General features: G+C 41.0%; 1 protein-coding gene across 1 annotated transcript in view; it reads right to left on the bottom strand.

Moving 5' to 3' along the window:
* The window catches only part of CDC73 (cell division cycle 73), a 177,637-nt gene that overhangs the window by 120,499 nt on the left and 40,649 nt on the right, over window positions 1-16,489 (bottom strand). The window contains exon 10 of the mRNA XM_077823775.1: window positions 9,500-9,564. Coding sequence (XP_077679901.1) covers window positions 9,500-9,564 — 65 coding nt within the window. The remainder of the gene's footprint in view (window positions 1-9,499; window positions 9,565-16,489) is intronic.

The following is a 16,489-nucleotide window of genomic DNA, read 5'->3' as shown; positions in this document are numbered from 1 at the left end:
TATAATGCTAAACTGATCTAAGTTGGGGTTTCTAGGCACTCCTTTCATCCAAGTCAGAAGTAGTGCCAAAAGAACTTTGTTGTACCTTTTCTAGTCTCCTCTTTCGAGATAGGTCATCTGGCACATAAAACTGTATATAAAGAAATTTAAATGAAGAAAAAGAATTTTCACTAGGCTTTTTAAAAAGATACCCAAAACCTATACTATGGGCCTGACCTATGTAACCATGCACTTTTTTATACCATTCTGCCACCTCAATGATTTTTTCTCCTGTTTCTATGGTTAAACTTGACTAATGCAGGACAAAAAATGCTACACTTACAAAACAGGTTACCATTATGTCCACACTAGGTAATTTACAGAACACAGTTCACCACACATTAGAGAGACTGGACTGAGGTTATACTTGTACAGAGAATAATGACCAGTCTGTTATGTAGAGATCTCATGCCTTAATTTCAGTTAGAAGACAGCAAAACATCTATTGTTTAATGGCCCATTCTCTCAGTATCCCTCCCCCGTCGTCGCAACCCATTTTACAATATAAAAATCTTGTGTCACCCACGTGCAAATAGTTTTGTAAGTGGCTATTCCTTTTCTAGCATTAAACACTAACTTCAGTGGCGGATTTAGAGTTAGTCAGGCCCAGTGTGCAGTGTCATTTTCAGGGGCCCCCCGTCATGACCCAGCCAAGGAGAAGAACAGTCTCTTATCTTCCCCACCCCCATTTTTCCATTTTTTTTCCCCTTCATCCTCCTTCTGTATTATAAGTAATGGGAAGTAAATGAACATAAAGTGAGGTACCTTGATTGGGGCAGGGGGTTGGGGTGCAGGAGGGAGTGCGGGGGGCAGGCTCTGGGAGGAAGTTTGGGTGCTGGGTGTGCGCTCTAGGCTGGGACAGGGGGTTGGAGTGTGGGGTCAGGCTCTGGGCTGGGGCAGGGGCAGGGGTGCAGGAGCTAGGCAGTACTTACCTCGGGCAGCACAGCTCCCAAAGCGACCAGCACACGCTGCCCCCACAACTTCCATGGGCCGCGGTTCCCGGCCCATGGGAGCTGCAGAGTCAGCGCTTGGGGTGGAAGCAGTGCATGTAGAAACTCCACCTCCCCCCACAGGGGCTGCCGGGACATGCTGGCTGCTTCCGGGAGAAAAGCGGCGCAGAGGAAGGAAGGGAGGCAGAGCAAGCAGGGAGCCGCCTTAGCCCTGCTGCTGGCACATCTCTGCGCGCCCCTTGAAGGGAAGGGGGACAGTGGGTCTCTGTGCGCTGCCTAGGATGGGGGCAGTGAGCCAAGCCACCTCCCACCTACCCCCCTCACCAGGGGCGTGCAGAGACGTGCCAGCAGCCGGCCGCTTCCGGGAGCGGCATGGGGCCACCGGCTATGGCATGCAGGCAGCCTGCCTGAGCCATGTTGCACCGCTGGCTGGGACTCAGAGGCAGGTTGTCAGATATTTGTCCTGCATTTTGAGGGGCCCCCCTGTCATTGGGGGTCCTGTGAAACTTTTGTTTCATGGAAAATCTGTTCCTGACTAATTTTAAAAGAAATCTGAGGAAGGTGCTACAATTTACCCATTTGTTTGAAACAGGTAAAAATAATATTATACCAAACAAAATCCCACCAAATGCTTCTCTCACACAATTTTAAATACCTGCAAGCAGCTAATGGGTTAATTTACCTACATTCAATCAACTCACATGCGCGAGATCTTGCACAGGGCACAATTCTAATTTTAAAACTCAACTTTAAAAAAATGCTTGTATTGCCCTCTGGGTTGAAGCTAACAATTTTATAAAAATGTGATGAGGATGGATTTGTATCCTTCTGATTATATTTCTGAAAATCCTGCATAATTGTTTGTTTTGCGGAAGAGAGGCTAACAGCATAGTCATGTCTAATTGCTTTTGCACTGCTGGGGAGCACTACAGCTTGCCTTTTTGATAGGCAGCAACGGCGTGAGAGCTTGCATCATGCTGGGTGGCCTCTTCTGGGGAGCAATGCCTGGAAGCAGTAGTTTTAATTTAATTTGTGGATTTTTAAAATCACATATGCCATGAAAACTAAATTACACATATTTACATTTCTACATCACTACAGTCCTAAATCCTACTGATGGCAATACTTCAATTCAGACAGGCATCTAGTCTCTGTTTTGGTACCGAGAAACATTGTGTTCTCTTATTTCCTCTGAATACTTCCTTTTAATTAATTGACCAGCATCTCATGATTTACTCATAAAGGTGCAGATCTTCCATGCAAAGTCTGTGTGTGCCCATGATATTGCACCTCTTCCCCTAACCTCACTGACCCCTCACTTGCCAGCCTTAGAGAATCCAGCAGCTCCTCTCTTGACCTTCTTTATCCCACCACATAATAATCCATTGGGGAGACATTGCAATGCCATACTTATTGGATCTTCAGATAACCTTTGTTAGCTGGATTTTGATGAATTGAAATTCTATTATATTACCAAGTTGGGGATATTTTTTGGAGGGAAGGGCAACAAAATCCGTTGATTATTTAAATCTTAACTTAGTCAAGTCTCAGTTCTTGATCATCAAACTCAAATTGATCTAAAAATGCTTCCGAATGAAGTAGAGTTCAGCCAATATTCAGATTCTCCCAGAATAACTGTCAGAAGTGTGGTTTACCTACCCGTTCACGTTTATCCTAAAGTGATTTCTTTTTCCCTGTATAGACTGTATAATGTACTAACTTCATTTTGAAAACATTACCTGTAGACCAAAATCTCTATTTGGGTAACTTTAGTCTTTGATAGATAGTCAAACAAATATCACAACTGGACTTTCAATCATCACTAACTTCCAAAAAAATCGTTAAAAATATGGGTATCTGAAAATTGGACGCTAGCCTGTTAGCACTGGAAAAATCATTTTTAAAAGATTTAGAAGTTTTAAAAAGAAGGCTTCCCTTCCTACAAACTAGGATTTCTTAAGTGTAGAATGTATATATTTGGCAACACTACAGAGGTTTACATTTTAGTTTGCTATTAGCAAAATAGCCCAAACTGACTAAAACCTAGTTAGCCAACAGGACTTGTGTACAACCAGTTCAACTGATCAAGTGTCTTATCAAGGACATGTAGACAAATCTGATATGGACAAATCCATGCCTTCTGGCAAAGGTTCCCAAGGGAGAGGAGTGTTAATGATGGTTGTAGTTGAATATGACCTTCAATATCACTTTCAGTGACCGCCTCCATACCAGCAGTCAAAATAACAAACAGATTATCTATGCTTCACAAGCTGTGATTTCCAAAGGAAAACAGAAGTATTAAGTCACAGCTTCCTAGAATCTGGGAAAGGCAAAAAGTAGAATCTGTTACACCCACTATGAAAATAAACATGCAGGTCCAATCTGCCTATAGAAAAATTGAAAACCGTGTCTCAGATCAGGATGGGCAAACTATGGCCTGGGGGGCACCCCTAGCCTTCCATCCAGCCCTCGAGCTCCTGCTGGGAATTGGGGTCTGGGGCTTGCCCTGCTCCAGCTGGGGAGCAGGGTCTGTGGCTGCTCCGTGTGCACATACCAAGGCTCCCGGAAGCAGCAGCATGTCCCCCCTCTGGCTCCTACGCTTAGGGGCAGCCAGGGGGCTGCACGCGCTGCCCCCACCCCAAGCGCCACAGCTCCCATTAGCCAGAAACTGAGGCTAATGGGAGCTACAGGGGCAGCACCTGTGGACAGGGCAGCATGCAGAGCCACTTCGCCACACCTCCGCATAGGAGCCAGAGGCGGGACATGCCACTTCTTCCAGGAGCTGCTTCAGGTAAGCGCCATCTGGAGCCTGCATCCAACCCTCTCCCATGCCCCGACCCCCTGCCCCAGCCCAGAGCCCCCTCCTGCACCCTAAACTCCTCATTTATGACCCCATCGCAGAGTCCAAACCCCAGCCAGAGCCCTCACCCACAATGCCCTGACCCCCTCCCACCCTCTGAACCCCTTGGTCACAGCCTAGGGCACCCTCCTACACCCCAAATCCCTCATCCCCAGACTCACCTGAGAGCCCGCACCTCCAGCCAGAGCCTTTCCCCCACACCCTAACCCCCTGCCCCAGCCCCTTCCCACACCCTGAACTCCTCATTTCTGACCCCACCCCAGAGCCCGCACCCCCCAGACACAGCCCGCACCCCAACCCCAATTTTGTGAGCATTCATGGCCCACATACAATTTTCATATCAAGATGTGGCCCTTGGGCCAAAAGGTTTGCCCACCCCTGTCTCAACTGGTGGTACTGATAAGGAGAGACAGTTTAGACCCTTGCCATTCCAGTTATTGCGACTGCTACATTTGAAAGAGAAGATTATTTGATACAGGATTATACAATTTACCAATACACCTATGTGAAGGGAAGGAGAAAACCCAGGACACAGGAGAAGAAAAATATAGTGGCATGGAAGTCAGCTGTAAGTAAAATCTTAGGTCACACTGACTAAGCCTCATCTTTGTCCTGGAGAAGTAAGTGACAAAGTTATATATTGTGGCAAAGTTCCTCCTCTATCTTGGTGGGTCTTGTGCTAATTGGCAGATTTGCTCACCGTGGAGCTTCACAGCAGCCCTTAGTGTGGCTGTTTTCGTGAACCCACAGTCCAGGTCAACTCCTCCTGTGTCTGACCAGGAGTTGGGAGGTTTGTGGGGAACCCAGGCCCACCCTCTACTCGGGGTTCCAGCCCAGGGCCCTGTGGAATGCAGCTGTCTAGAGTGCCTCCTAGGACAGCTGTGCGACAGCTACAACTCCCTGGGCTACTTCCCCCCATGGCCTCCTCCCAACACCTTTATTCTCACCATAGGACCTTCCTCCTGGCGTCTGATAATGCTTGTACTCCTCAGTCCTCCAACAGTACACGTTCTCACTCTCAGCTCCTCGTGCCTCTTGCTCCCAGCTCCTCACATGCGCACCACAAACTGAAGTGAGCTCCTTTTTAAACCCAGGGGCCCTGATTAGCCTGCCTTAATTGATTCTAGCAGCTTCTTGATTGGCTGCAGGTGTTCTAATCAGCCTGTCTGTCTTAATTGTCTCCAGAAGGTTCCTGATTGTTCTGGAACCTTCCCTGTTACCTTACCCAGGGAAAAGGGACCTACTTAACCTGGGGCTAATATATCTGCCTGCTATTACTCTCCTGTAGCCATCTGGCCCGACCCTGTCACAATATACGTATAGTAAATACAGAGCACGACCACACCAAGGGAAAAGCAAAAGCCAACTTTATTGTACATGCAAATCACAAGCAACTTCTCATTACTCCAATATTCCAAGATGAGTCATTGGACAGCTCGTTTGTGCTGACCTTTACAACCATGTCAAGCTGAGGAGACAGCTAAGGGCTTCATGTTTTCTAGTTACAGCAATACTATTAGTCCAGAATTGAGTTTCATTATGTCTAATGCAAGGTAAAGGTCACACTATTGTTTAGGTTTTCACTAGATGGCACTAGCTTGGCTTTTAACTGAGCATCCTTCCTTTAACAAGGTCAGAATAAAAAAGCATCAGGTATATTTTATTTGTGTCCGTTTTAAACAAGTATGTTTGTACTCTTAATAGTACAGGTTAAAAATGTGGGCAATTTTTCCTCAGCATTCACTGGGAGAACAAATGCCAGCTATCATCCAACACTGTATACATGGTATAGGAGTAAGTCTACCAATATGATCATCTTTCATATTCACGTTTCCACTGACCCTACCCGAGTTACCCTGACACAGAGCATTCCCATTTTAAAATGAAAAAAATAATAATAAAACCAGTACATGAGATTATGGCTTGCAGTGAAACCTATAGGTAGGATGGAAGGTCATGTGTTTCTAAGACACAATGAAGATTCCGTCCAGTTTGCAGTTCAACCGCTGGGTAACTAAATAGCATAATGATAATACCAGTAATTCATTGGTTCATCAATTATAACCATCCCAGGAAAATGGGGAGATGTGGCAGGTAAGAGAAAGGATCACTCCTGAGGAAGTTCTGTTACTGTAATCAGTTCAACTACAGAAATAATGAACTTCATGGTTTAGCAATAAAAATTTGTTACAGTAAGTTAGTTCTTTCTAGAGTTAGTTCTTTCTAGGCATTCCAACTTCCCTACTCCAAGAAAGAACAGCTAGCAGCACAGATTATTTTAGCGGACATTACTTCAAAAAACCCCACTATTCACAATCTATTTTGTCACAAATTTTGAATTCCAATGGGACTTCCAACATCACTTACAAAGCAGCAGTTAAAATGTAGTTTTGTTTGTTTGTAGAAAAATGCAAGCACCAGAGTCTCTCAAATATCCAGAGAGCAGTTTCAATATATTCATACTTGATAGTTTTGAGAGTTTCATATAAATCAGTGCAAACCAGTTACAGTAGGAAGATGAGAGCAGGTGGGAGACACAAACTAAGAGAAACTCAAAGTTCGTAATAGTAAGAAGCCTATGAGAAAACTGGACAACTGTGTATGGATTACAAGCAGCACAGAAAAGGTAGGATTTTAAGCTGCATTTCTAAAATGTCAGAGGTGGACAGATTACTACAGATAGCTGGGTTCCACATTATGGCCCAGGAACAACCAGAGTTCTGTCAACACCTTTACAGTTGTCTGTGAAATGAAAATTGCTGGGAACTAATACCACCGGGGGTAGAAAAAGAAAGTGTGGGTATCAAAGTGGTTCACAGAATGAAAAAGTTAGAGAATCTGAAGAGAAGGAACTGAGGAAATTCTATTTGGCTGCATCAAGGATTAAAGAACAAAACCATGAGGAGTGTGCCCAACTCACCAGCTTAGCACTTGATAAATCAAGGTTAGAACATGTGGTCAACAGTGTCCAACACCCAGTTGTGCTCAGAGAATCAACAGGAGGAACAGTCTTCCCCAAGGTAATCAGTGATCTCCTCCATTCCAAAAACAAATGATGTAGAAGCCAGAATAGAAACAATCAAGGATGCTATGAGTGAAGAGAATCATCTACCTTGCCGCAGTATGCTTTACATCAGATTTCAGCATCATTTTTCACAGAAGTGAGGACTGACCAAGTATTCCAATGCATATTCATTACTTTTTCATTCAACTTGTTGGGAGCAAATTACTGCATTAGTTTTTTTTAAATGTGCAGAATATGTTTCAATTCCCTGACAGTCTGATTTCTTCCAGTACTGTGTCAAAAATAGAAGAAACAGGACTGAAAAGAAAGTGTGAAACTCAAAAGAAGTGGGAAACTTGATACCACGGACAGGTTGTCTGACTGCGGGTATTGTTACAATCTCCTTCAAACCATGCCAATCACTTAAGTGAAATCAATCTTGGAGAGAGATGCATATAGTAATATTTCTGCACCACTTAAGTAACAATTCTTTCCTCCATGTCCATAACAGAAAGCCAAGATTCCATCACAACTGTCGGAGTCAGCTTCACTTACTAATGAAAAGTCTGACATTTCTAGTGGAAAATAAGTTTCTAAAAGTAGCACAGAACTTGATTTTTAGATGGAGTAATTCTAAAATGGCAGATGAGATTTTATCGTTTCTCATGGCACTATAAAGATGTTATGCGTAGTCCCGTAACATTTTAAGAAACTGGATTATTATTATTCTAAAAGGTTCTAGATCTTATTAAGGAAAGAACCAGTTTTAGTTTCATAATTAGTTTTTTTGGTCTGTTTTGTTTTTTTAAACAGTGAAACTTTTTTCTTCAATGGAAGAGCTTGATGGGGAAAAAATTAAAGGAATCCAATTTAGCAACTTCTATACAAAATTTCAGTTCAAAGTATCTTAAAACTATAGATCCTATGTTGAATTTGTAAGGTGGGGTTATCGGGCGGGGAGGGAGGGGGGAAATCCTTGAAACTTTTGGATGCAGAACTTTGATATGAAGCCATGCAAAGCTATTTCTAGAGTCAGTCACTTTCCTGACTAATTGCACTTTAAGATATTTTTAATTTTAATTAAACCTAGTTTAGCTAAAGCTCTGAACATCATAATAGAAACTTTCATTTTTTTCCCACAGGACAACATGCAGGCCAAGTGTTTGCCAAGTCACGACATGACTATTTGAAACAGACATTACACCCTGAAAATCTGTGTTTAGTAACCTAGCGCTGCTAGTCCCTTCACTGGAGTTAGCCTAACAAGCACCACTGTAACACAAGGCCTTTGATTCAAGCAGCCACATTTTTCCCCTTAATTCTACACACCAGTGCATTTTGAATTCATCTAAAAGGCAGACTTTTGGCACCAAATGGATTCATTACTTAACTATTAAAAAATGAACTGGGTGCCAGTGTTTTCAGATTAGAGGACGGCAATGGCAAGACAGTTTTTATTAGACAAAGGAAAAAGTTCAAATAAGAACCAATTAGTTTTGAAACATTTACATTCTAGGCATTATTTTATGTTCAAATTAGGAGTGCACAGTAGCAATAGGTGCACAGATTGGGAAGAATGTTTAGTGCTTTCTATTCAGATATATAGAGGTATACAGATAGTTCAGTGGCTTGAGCATTGGCCGTCTAAACCCAGGATTGTGAGCTCAATCCTTGTGGGGGCCATTTAGGGATGTGGGGCAAAAATTGGGGATTGGTCCTGCTTTGAGGAGGGGGTTGGACTAGATGACCTCCTGAGGTCCCTTCCAACCCTGATATTCTATTCTATGATATGCTACATGGCAAAAGTCTTAATGAGGCCTTTATGTTAGTTTTGTAGCATCTATCCTACTTAAAAGCAGATCAAAACAGCGTTTGTTTGAAAATGTTCAACCACCTTCCATATAAGCAGACAACTTAAGACCAACATGAAATAAAAGTCTGGTTGAGGGTCTCTGCTTTCTCATCTGTACGTATAGCAATCCACATTAAAAAAAGATAAATCAAGTCATGTGATACAAATGGTCATCAATCTCACCAGGCTAGATGGAGGAAAAAGCTTAGACAATACTGCAGAGGTCAATGAACTCTACCATCCCTAAATTAAACCCAAACAGAAAGTTGGATGTGAGGCAATATTCCAAGTCTACAGTTCAAAGTTTTGCTGACATGTTACACCGCTAACCAACATAGCTATGCTAGCAAAAACCTTAGGGCAGACACAGTTAGACAGACAAAAAAGACCTTTTGCTGGTAGAAGCTCATTTCATTATAGGAACCAGGATAAGCAATACTGACAAAAGAATTATTGATGATATCATCTGCATCTCCAGTAGGAGCGTTTGCCGGTATAGTTATACTGGAAAACCCTTTCTAATGTAGGCAAAGTGTTAGCCTCTACCCAGGGTTACAAACATCTTAAAAAAAGAAAAGAAGGAAGGGAAAGAAAGAGAAAGAAAGAGAGAAAGAGCTCTTCATTTTATACACAGAACCAGTGCATTCCCCAGATTTTAAATCAGACATTGACTTCTCATTAATGCTGCTAACAAACAGACAACCTTGTTGAGAGGCACAGGCAAAGTAAACCTGAAGCAATTATATATGCTGTCAGTGAGGCATACTACACTTCAGAAACGCTTTTTAACTTACCGTTACAGACTTCAAAGTCATTCCATGGTAGGTTCCCATAGTGTCGATTTTGAAGCCTTCCGTCTCTGTAAAGTAAAAGAGCGTCTTGTAAGTCATTCCACATGCAAGCATCAGAATAAAGCCCATGTTTAAACTGGCAGAATAGGGGAAATTCCTTTCCAGTCACTTTTGGGAGGAAAAATGCCTTCCTGCTGGTGCAGTATTTTAAGCCCTGTATACACACTAACTTAACTACACCAGTCACAGTCACTATCCTGGTTGGCTCTAAATGTGGCCTAGGTGAAATCCTGGTCTCATTGAGGTCTCAAGGAGTTTAGTCATAAACTTCAATGAAGGCCAGGAATGCTCTCTTTATGTTTAACACGGGTTAAAAATATGGATAGTAATCATGGATAGCTCAGAGTGTTTTGCTTTAGGCAGATGACTACTTTTGCATATTTGTTTTCCTGTAACCAGTTTTCCTAAATGGCACTCAGAATACTTTACTGCTACATGGACAACACTCCTCTACCCATGCTTGCGTATCCAGTTTGACTGGTCTTCCTTTCTCTCATCTCTTTGCAATATTGCAACAGTGCGCTGCTCTATGTGTTCCTGGTGCTGCTCTAAATACACATCCTCATACACTAATCTGGGCTAGATTAAGATGGGACAGTGGCTCAGAATATGAACTGAGAATAAGACTTGCGATTGCACTATTTGGCCCTTAAATTTGGTTCTGATATCCCAACATGCATGTTAGTTTTACAACTCAACTTCCTTGAATACTCAAAGGAAACCTGATGGAGAATTTTAAAAACTGGGATTTTAGTACAATAGCAAAATAAATATAAATTCACTCAAGCGTGTTCACCTTTAATACAATAAAAGTAGTCAATTTTAAACACAGATTCTAACAGAGGCAGAAGACCCAATTATGCAACTAAAAGCAGCACTCCTAACATACAGTCTCATGATCCACGTTGTACACACCGCAGATGTGTAGGCAGATAAAATTAGTTTTATTTACACACATACACACACCCAAAAACCACCATAAACTAAGAAATGTGTTAAAGATTAGACATTTATTTGAACACAATAGTGGTTACACTAATAGCATAAACGTGTTAATGACTAATCAATCCTTATTCTTCAGGGCATAAACTGATCTCCAGTAAGATTATGATGAAGTTTTCCCTACCACTCCTCACCGGATACATTGTGGAGGAAGCGAGGTGGGGTAACAACATCCTCTGGAGTATGTGGCAGTAACCACTGTTAGAAAACTGTAACAAACTGTTAGTCAAATATACATACTAACTAGAGAAATTATTATATAAAAGAAAATATCAAGGAATGTTTGCATTTTGTAGCTCTCTCCTGATGCAGCTTTTCAGAACTTCGCTGAAACAGCTTCAGGATTGCATAAACCAGGTTTCATGGTTTATCGCTCTTATTTGTAAAACCTTGGTCTCTGTAAACAGCAGAGTAAAGCAGAGTGTCATGCTCCAGGTGTACTGCCTCTCCCGCAACAAGAAAAAACCCAAGGTCATAAAAAACAGATCAGTAAAGAGAATAACTATTATAAGGCAAGAACTGGATAGAGCAAGTGGGGAGGACAGTAAAGAATAGATGACAGAAGCAGATATAAAAGTAAGTTTTAGCAGGATAAGCAAAAATGTCTTAGTTTAGGTTAGTTATTGTGATTAATAGACTCAGACTTCAAGGTCAGAAGGAACCATCATGATCATCTAGCCTGATCTCCTGCACATTGCAGATCACAGAACCTCGCTCATCCACTCCTGTCATAGACCCATAACTTCTGGCTGAGTTACCGAAGTCCTTAAAGCATGATTTAAAGACTTCAAATTACAGAGAATTCACCCTCTACACTAGTTTAAACCTGTGCCCCATGCCAGAGTGGAAGGCAAAAAACACCCAGGGTCTCTGCCAATGTAACTCGGGGGGAAATTTCTTCCTGACCCCAAATATGGTGATCAGTTAGACTCTGAGCATGTGGGCATCACCCACCAGACACACACCTGGGAAAGAATTCGCTGTAGTAACTGTGGGCCCTCCTCATCTAGCGTCCCAATACCGGCCATTGCAGATATTTGGTGCTAGCAGTCGCAGATCAGCTACATGCCATTGCAGGCGCTCTCATCATTCCATCCCCTCCATGCATGAGAATGTTTTAATTAGATAGGTACACAGATGAGGTAACTTGGTAAACAGATTCTGCACAAAGCTACAGAACAAGGGCTGAAAGATACGTGATTGACAACAAGAGTGTGTAGAAGACAGGGAAAAACAGAAACCAGAGATTTGAAAAAAGTTCCTCTATCCCTAGGAGACAGAAGTTGATTGATCATCTTTCTTGCCTTATCTGGTTTTGCATGTATGTGTCATTCATAGGTGATAATAGTATTGTCTTAAAATGTACAAAATAAAGGCTAAAATAAACTGTTTATGCCTAAATTGAAGTGGATCTCATTTTTTCACCCAACCCCACTGATATGAGAAACCTAACTAGCTGGATCATTGTCTGTTATGGTATAACAATTCCCATGTTGTAGCCTAACAGATGGTTCAATAACCCAGCATGTGTCAAACTTTTTTATACTGTGGACTTCAGAAATCTCAGACCACCTTCCCTCTCAGCCTCACTCTGCAGCAAACACCATGCCTGGTTCCATTTAAAAGGGCTAGGCCCAAAAGTGAAAATAAGCCAGCATATTGATGTGAGTTCTTCGGTCTGATTACATTCCACCACTACAATTTGTATGCATGTTCTTTATTTCCACTCTCCATGTAGATTTTACATTTTTAGTACCTAAAATTTTCTCTCATTGCTTACAAGCCCCACTGTTCTAACCATCCCAGGTCAATCTACAGTTTGTTTCTGTGTCCCTTTTGTTTGCTATTCATCCAGTGTTGAGCCCTCAGTAAATCTGATCATGGTTGAATTTACATCAAAGTAACAGTGACAAAAAAAGACTTAACAGACTTTAGTTCCTGGGAAGGAACCCAAACAGGCAAAAGCAGGACAAGGGAGCACTGAGGAATACAAAACAGCTCTAGTTGAAGGCTGATTCATCCATATCTGAAATGAAGACTGTATACCACTTCCCATTTCAGCGGTACATGTCTTATTACTGATGGCAGAAGCTCTTTGGACTATCTGGAAGTGGTCCACTAATCTGTTTTAAGAACCACTATGCTAATGAAGTCAAACTTCTTCTTTGGAGTGAAATTTGGTGTAACGCTTTCCTCTTTACTAGCAGTCAAATCAAAAACAAAGGGCTCTATGCAGCAGTTTCTAAACTACATTAACAAAATAACTGAATTGTATAAAATACATCAGATATAAAGAGAGATTGTTTATAAATCCCCTACCCATAATCACTTATCAAATAGTTAATAATCTTACAACTGGAAGATCATGCTGAGTTCTGTTTAACAGCCTCTCAATAACAACCTGACCATAGTAACTGAAGTTTTATTTGCAAATATTAATTTTACAGTCTAATACTCAGACACAAGATATCACCCAGCTCACCCACACCAGGCTGGAAAAACATGAGGACAGGTGATAGCCTGTATTTCTTCAAATCAAAATTTGTGAATGCCTTGCATATTTATTCTCTATTATTAGCAACACTCATTTTTTGATTGTAGGGATTCTATTTCTAAAGAGAAATTTAATTCTAAGCACAACACAAAAATCTGGACATGGAGTATAATTAAAATTTAGAATTTTGGTAGAAAATACTAGTATACATCTACAAGATAGCAGCTCTTAAAATCCCCATGACAAGACAAGAAATACATTTATATTACAACTTCATTGACAACCTGGTTCTGATGATAACCAGTTTGCTTAGTACCTGCAAAAGCAGCCTCAAGCTTAGAAACTGGAGACTCCCCCCTCTATTTCATAAATTTACTGTTCAAAAGAAGTGGCAAGTAGGCAATCTGAACATATTAATTTATTGTGTAAATAAAACTATACTTAAACATGAAGCAAAATTACAGGTGTGGGTGAAAGACTGATGCCCACACTAAGTCCAACGACAAGCCTTTCAGTTAAACATGGGAAAACATTTAGATGTGGTAAAGAAGACACTGTAGCCTGTAATGACAGAAAGAATACTGTCAGATGGCTGTCCTGAAAATCTCTCTCCAGTTTATACTAAATGGGATCACAAGTAGTGTGTCAGTTCTGATAGCAATTCATTTTTTGAATATGGGCACCTTGGTGGCAGTCTCTGCAGAGAAACAAAGGAGAACATCTCACTTCTGAAGGTAGCCCCTCAAGTGAGGGAGAGGGCATTGTTGGGGAAGTTTATATTGCTACCACCTGTGCTGAATATGTTTGATAGCCCGGAAGATTTGCATGATCTTACCTATCATTTAAAGTGACGTGAGCACGTGAAAAGTGCTGAAAAGTGGGGTTGATGAAAAGCAAGCAAAGCAGTCTAAAAAGGTCAGCAGAGAAGAATTTAGCTACTGCTCTTAAAGCAGTTTATTACGTCAATATCCTACAGGACAAAAAACACCCTTTCACACATTAGCTCAGTGGTCAAGCTAAATTAAGTACACACTGTGTTCAAAATGAAAGAATAAGCCTTGATGTAAGAGGGAGAAGGGTGCCAGATATGCTGCTCAAAAAGGGCATTATCGCTGTTTCAGAAGCAGTTATGAATCAAAAATATAGCTTGTTATATTGCCAAAATAGATGTGACAGGTTAGGGGTCAGAAAGAGGTGGTCCATGAAAATGATGCCATGCATGAAGTTCTTTTACCTTCTTAATGCCCAGTCAAAATTAAAATGAACTAAACATAAAGAGTAAGAAGAAAAGGAGAAAATCTAGTATGTAGGTTTATTTTGTACTGTTAAAGAATGTGTGCTGCTCACTAGCAATTTGAAAGTCACAAAGTCAGAAGTGAGGAAATAATGGCTGAGCAAAGTAATTGCAGTGTGTTTGCCTTAACAGCTTGATTGTTTGGAGGTGATGGGATGGGACTGGCCAGGTGTACAGCCAGGTAACATGATCGTCCATGGCGAAGACAGAGACCATTTTATGATGAATGGAGCTGTAAGACACATTCTTACATGTTTAATGTGACATACTACAATTTAAGTTTAAAGACAAGACAACTTTTCTCCTTTTAATCATAGCGGGAGTAATAAAAAGTGTGCTTGAGAATAAGCACTGGTCTGTGTCTACTACAGGACTGCTAAAGCAGTTGAATTTACTGCGGATATAATAGATTTGTTCTTTCCTCTCAAAGAATAGTACTTAACATTTAAAAACTCATTTACCGTTGCAGCTACCTTAACTAAAGCATTCCAGTAATAGAACTTGTCCTATTTGGCATAGAGACAGCAAGGCAAGCCACCTAGGTGAGCAAACTGATACCACCTTCGGAGTAACGATCCATTCCAGGTCATACAGAAACTTGGCTGCAGCTCAGCAGGCTCCTTACCATATCTTGCCAGGTTTAAAGTGGTTTAACCTATTATCTTACATCTACATGTTTTAAATTGCTTATGTTAACAAGCATACTAAGCCATTCCCATCCTAAGCCAACATACTGAAATATCCAAGGTAGAAAAACCCACATAAGCAAGCAATTTCCTAATTAAGACTGCCATGGATAATACTGTAGTAAAATTGAGATTAAAAGACTAAGTCCATGCTTAGCCATACTTATTCAGTAATTGTTAGTTTAATACTACGAAACCCTTCTAATGTTGTAAGATCCTGATAGAAGAGCTAAAATGACCGCACACACTATTTTTGTGGCAAGTTGTACATATAATTTAGTTCCAGTTTTTAACAGGTTATTCAGGACAGCATGGGTAATGCTTTTTGGTATGTTATCCTTATATCTATTCGTTACTGAGGAAAATTCAGTGAGTTTTCCTGTTAACATTCAATATGCTATTAGCATTTGAGAGTAAGATCAGAAGGAACTATTATGATAATCTGACTTCCTACATATCATAGGCGCTAGAATTTCACCCAGTGATTATCTGCTGAGGCAGAGATTTTCAAAAAAGTGATCATGATTTTGGGTGCCCAACATGAGATTTGTTAGAGGGGCCTCATTTTCAGAGGGTTGGTACTTCAGCATCTTCTAAAAGAATCAGGCTCCCTTGAGGTGTCAAAAGTTGAACACACAAGTCCTAGTCACTCTTGAAAATCTTGGGCTTAACAGTTCTTTAACAGCAACCCTAGTGAATTTGCTAAAACACTGACAATGTGGTACAAAGATAAAAAACAAATGGTAAATGATAAATATGAAAAAGTTTTAACTTAGTATCAACATGGTATTAGGAGAACTAGAAATATTTAAAAATAAATGCTGTACTAATATACTCCATGTAAGGAATTCTTCTCCCTTAACTCTGTCCTATACCCCACAGGCTGCAGCAGGAGTTGCAGAGTAGCTGCACAAGTTCCAGCTTCAGGTTGAGGATACATCTCTGCCCCCATTTTGCAAGCCTTTGCATTATGTTCCCAATAGGTTCTGTACGCTGCCTTTGTACAGGGTATGAAAATTTAGTGCTTAATGAGGCGATAAGTAGTTGCTTTTCCAATAATGTTCTAAAATACTTTGTATATTGTGCAGAGCCCCAAAAAACCCAGAATTTGTCTTATTAGTAACATAATAAGATTTCACTAGATAAAACTCAAACCAAGCCTTCTCTCTAGGGTTAGCGGTTTCTAGCATTCCTACCCCAGGATTACCCAGCTCAAACACAAGGTTCCTTTTCCCTCTCGGGTACAGAATTACTCCCCACCTCCGTAAGTCCACACTGTACCCACACCAAAAAAACAAACAAAAAAAAACACACCACTAAAATTTACCTTTTTTATTTATTTATTTTTAAACTTAACTGTATTTTGTGGGTGCTTCAATGAACACAAATTTAGCAATGAGGCACACTGCTCTTGAGCCATCCACATATAACAAGGATCAGAACCACATTATCTCCCC

This window comes from Eretmochelys imbricata, chromosome 8 (genome assembly GCF_965152235.1).
Source record: "Eretmochelys imbricata isolate rEreImb1 chromosome 8, rEreImb1.hap1, whole genome shotgun sequence".
NCBI lineage: Eukaryota > Metazoa > Chordata > Testudines > Cheloniidae > Eretmochelys > Eretmochelys imbricata.
Note: the sequence above shows the minus strand (reverse complement) of the source record. Positions and strands in the feature narration are given on the sequence as shown.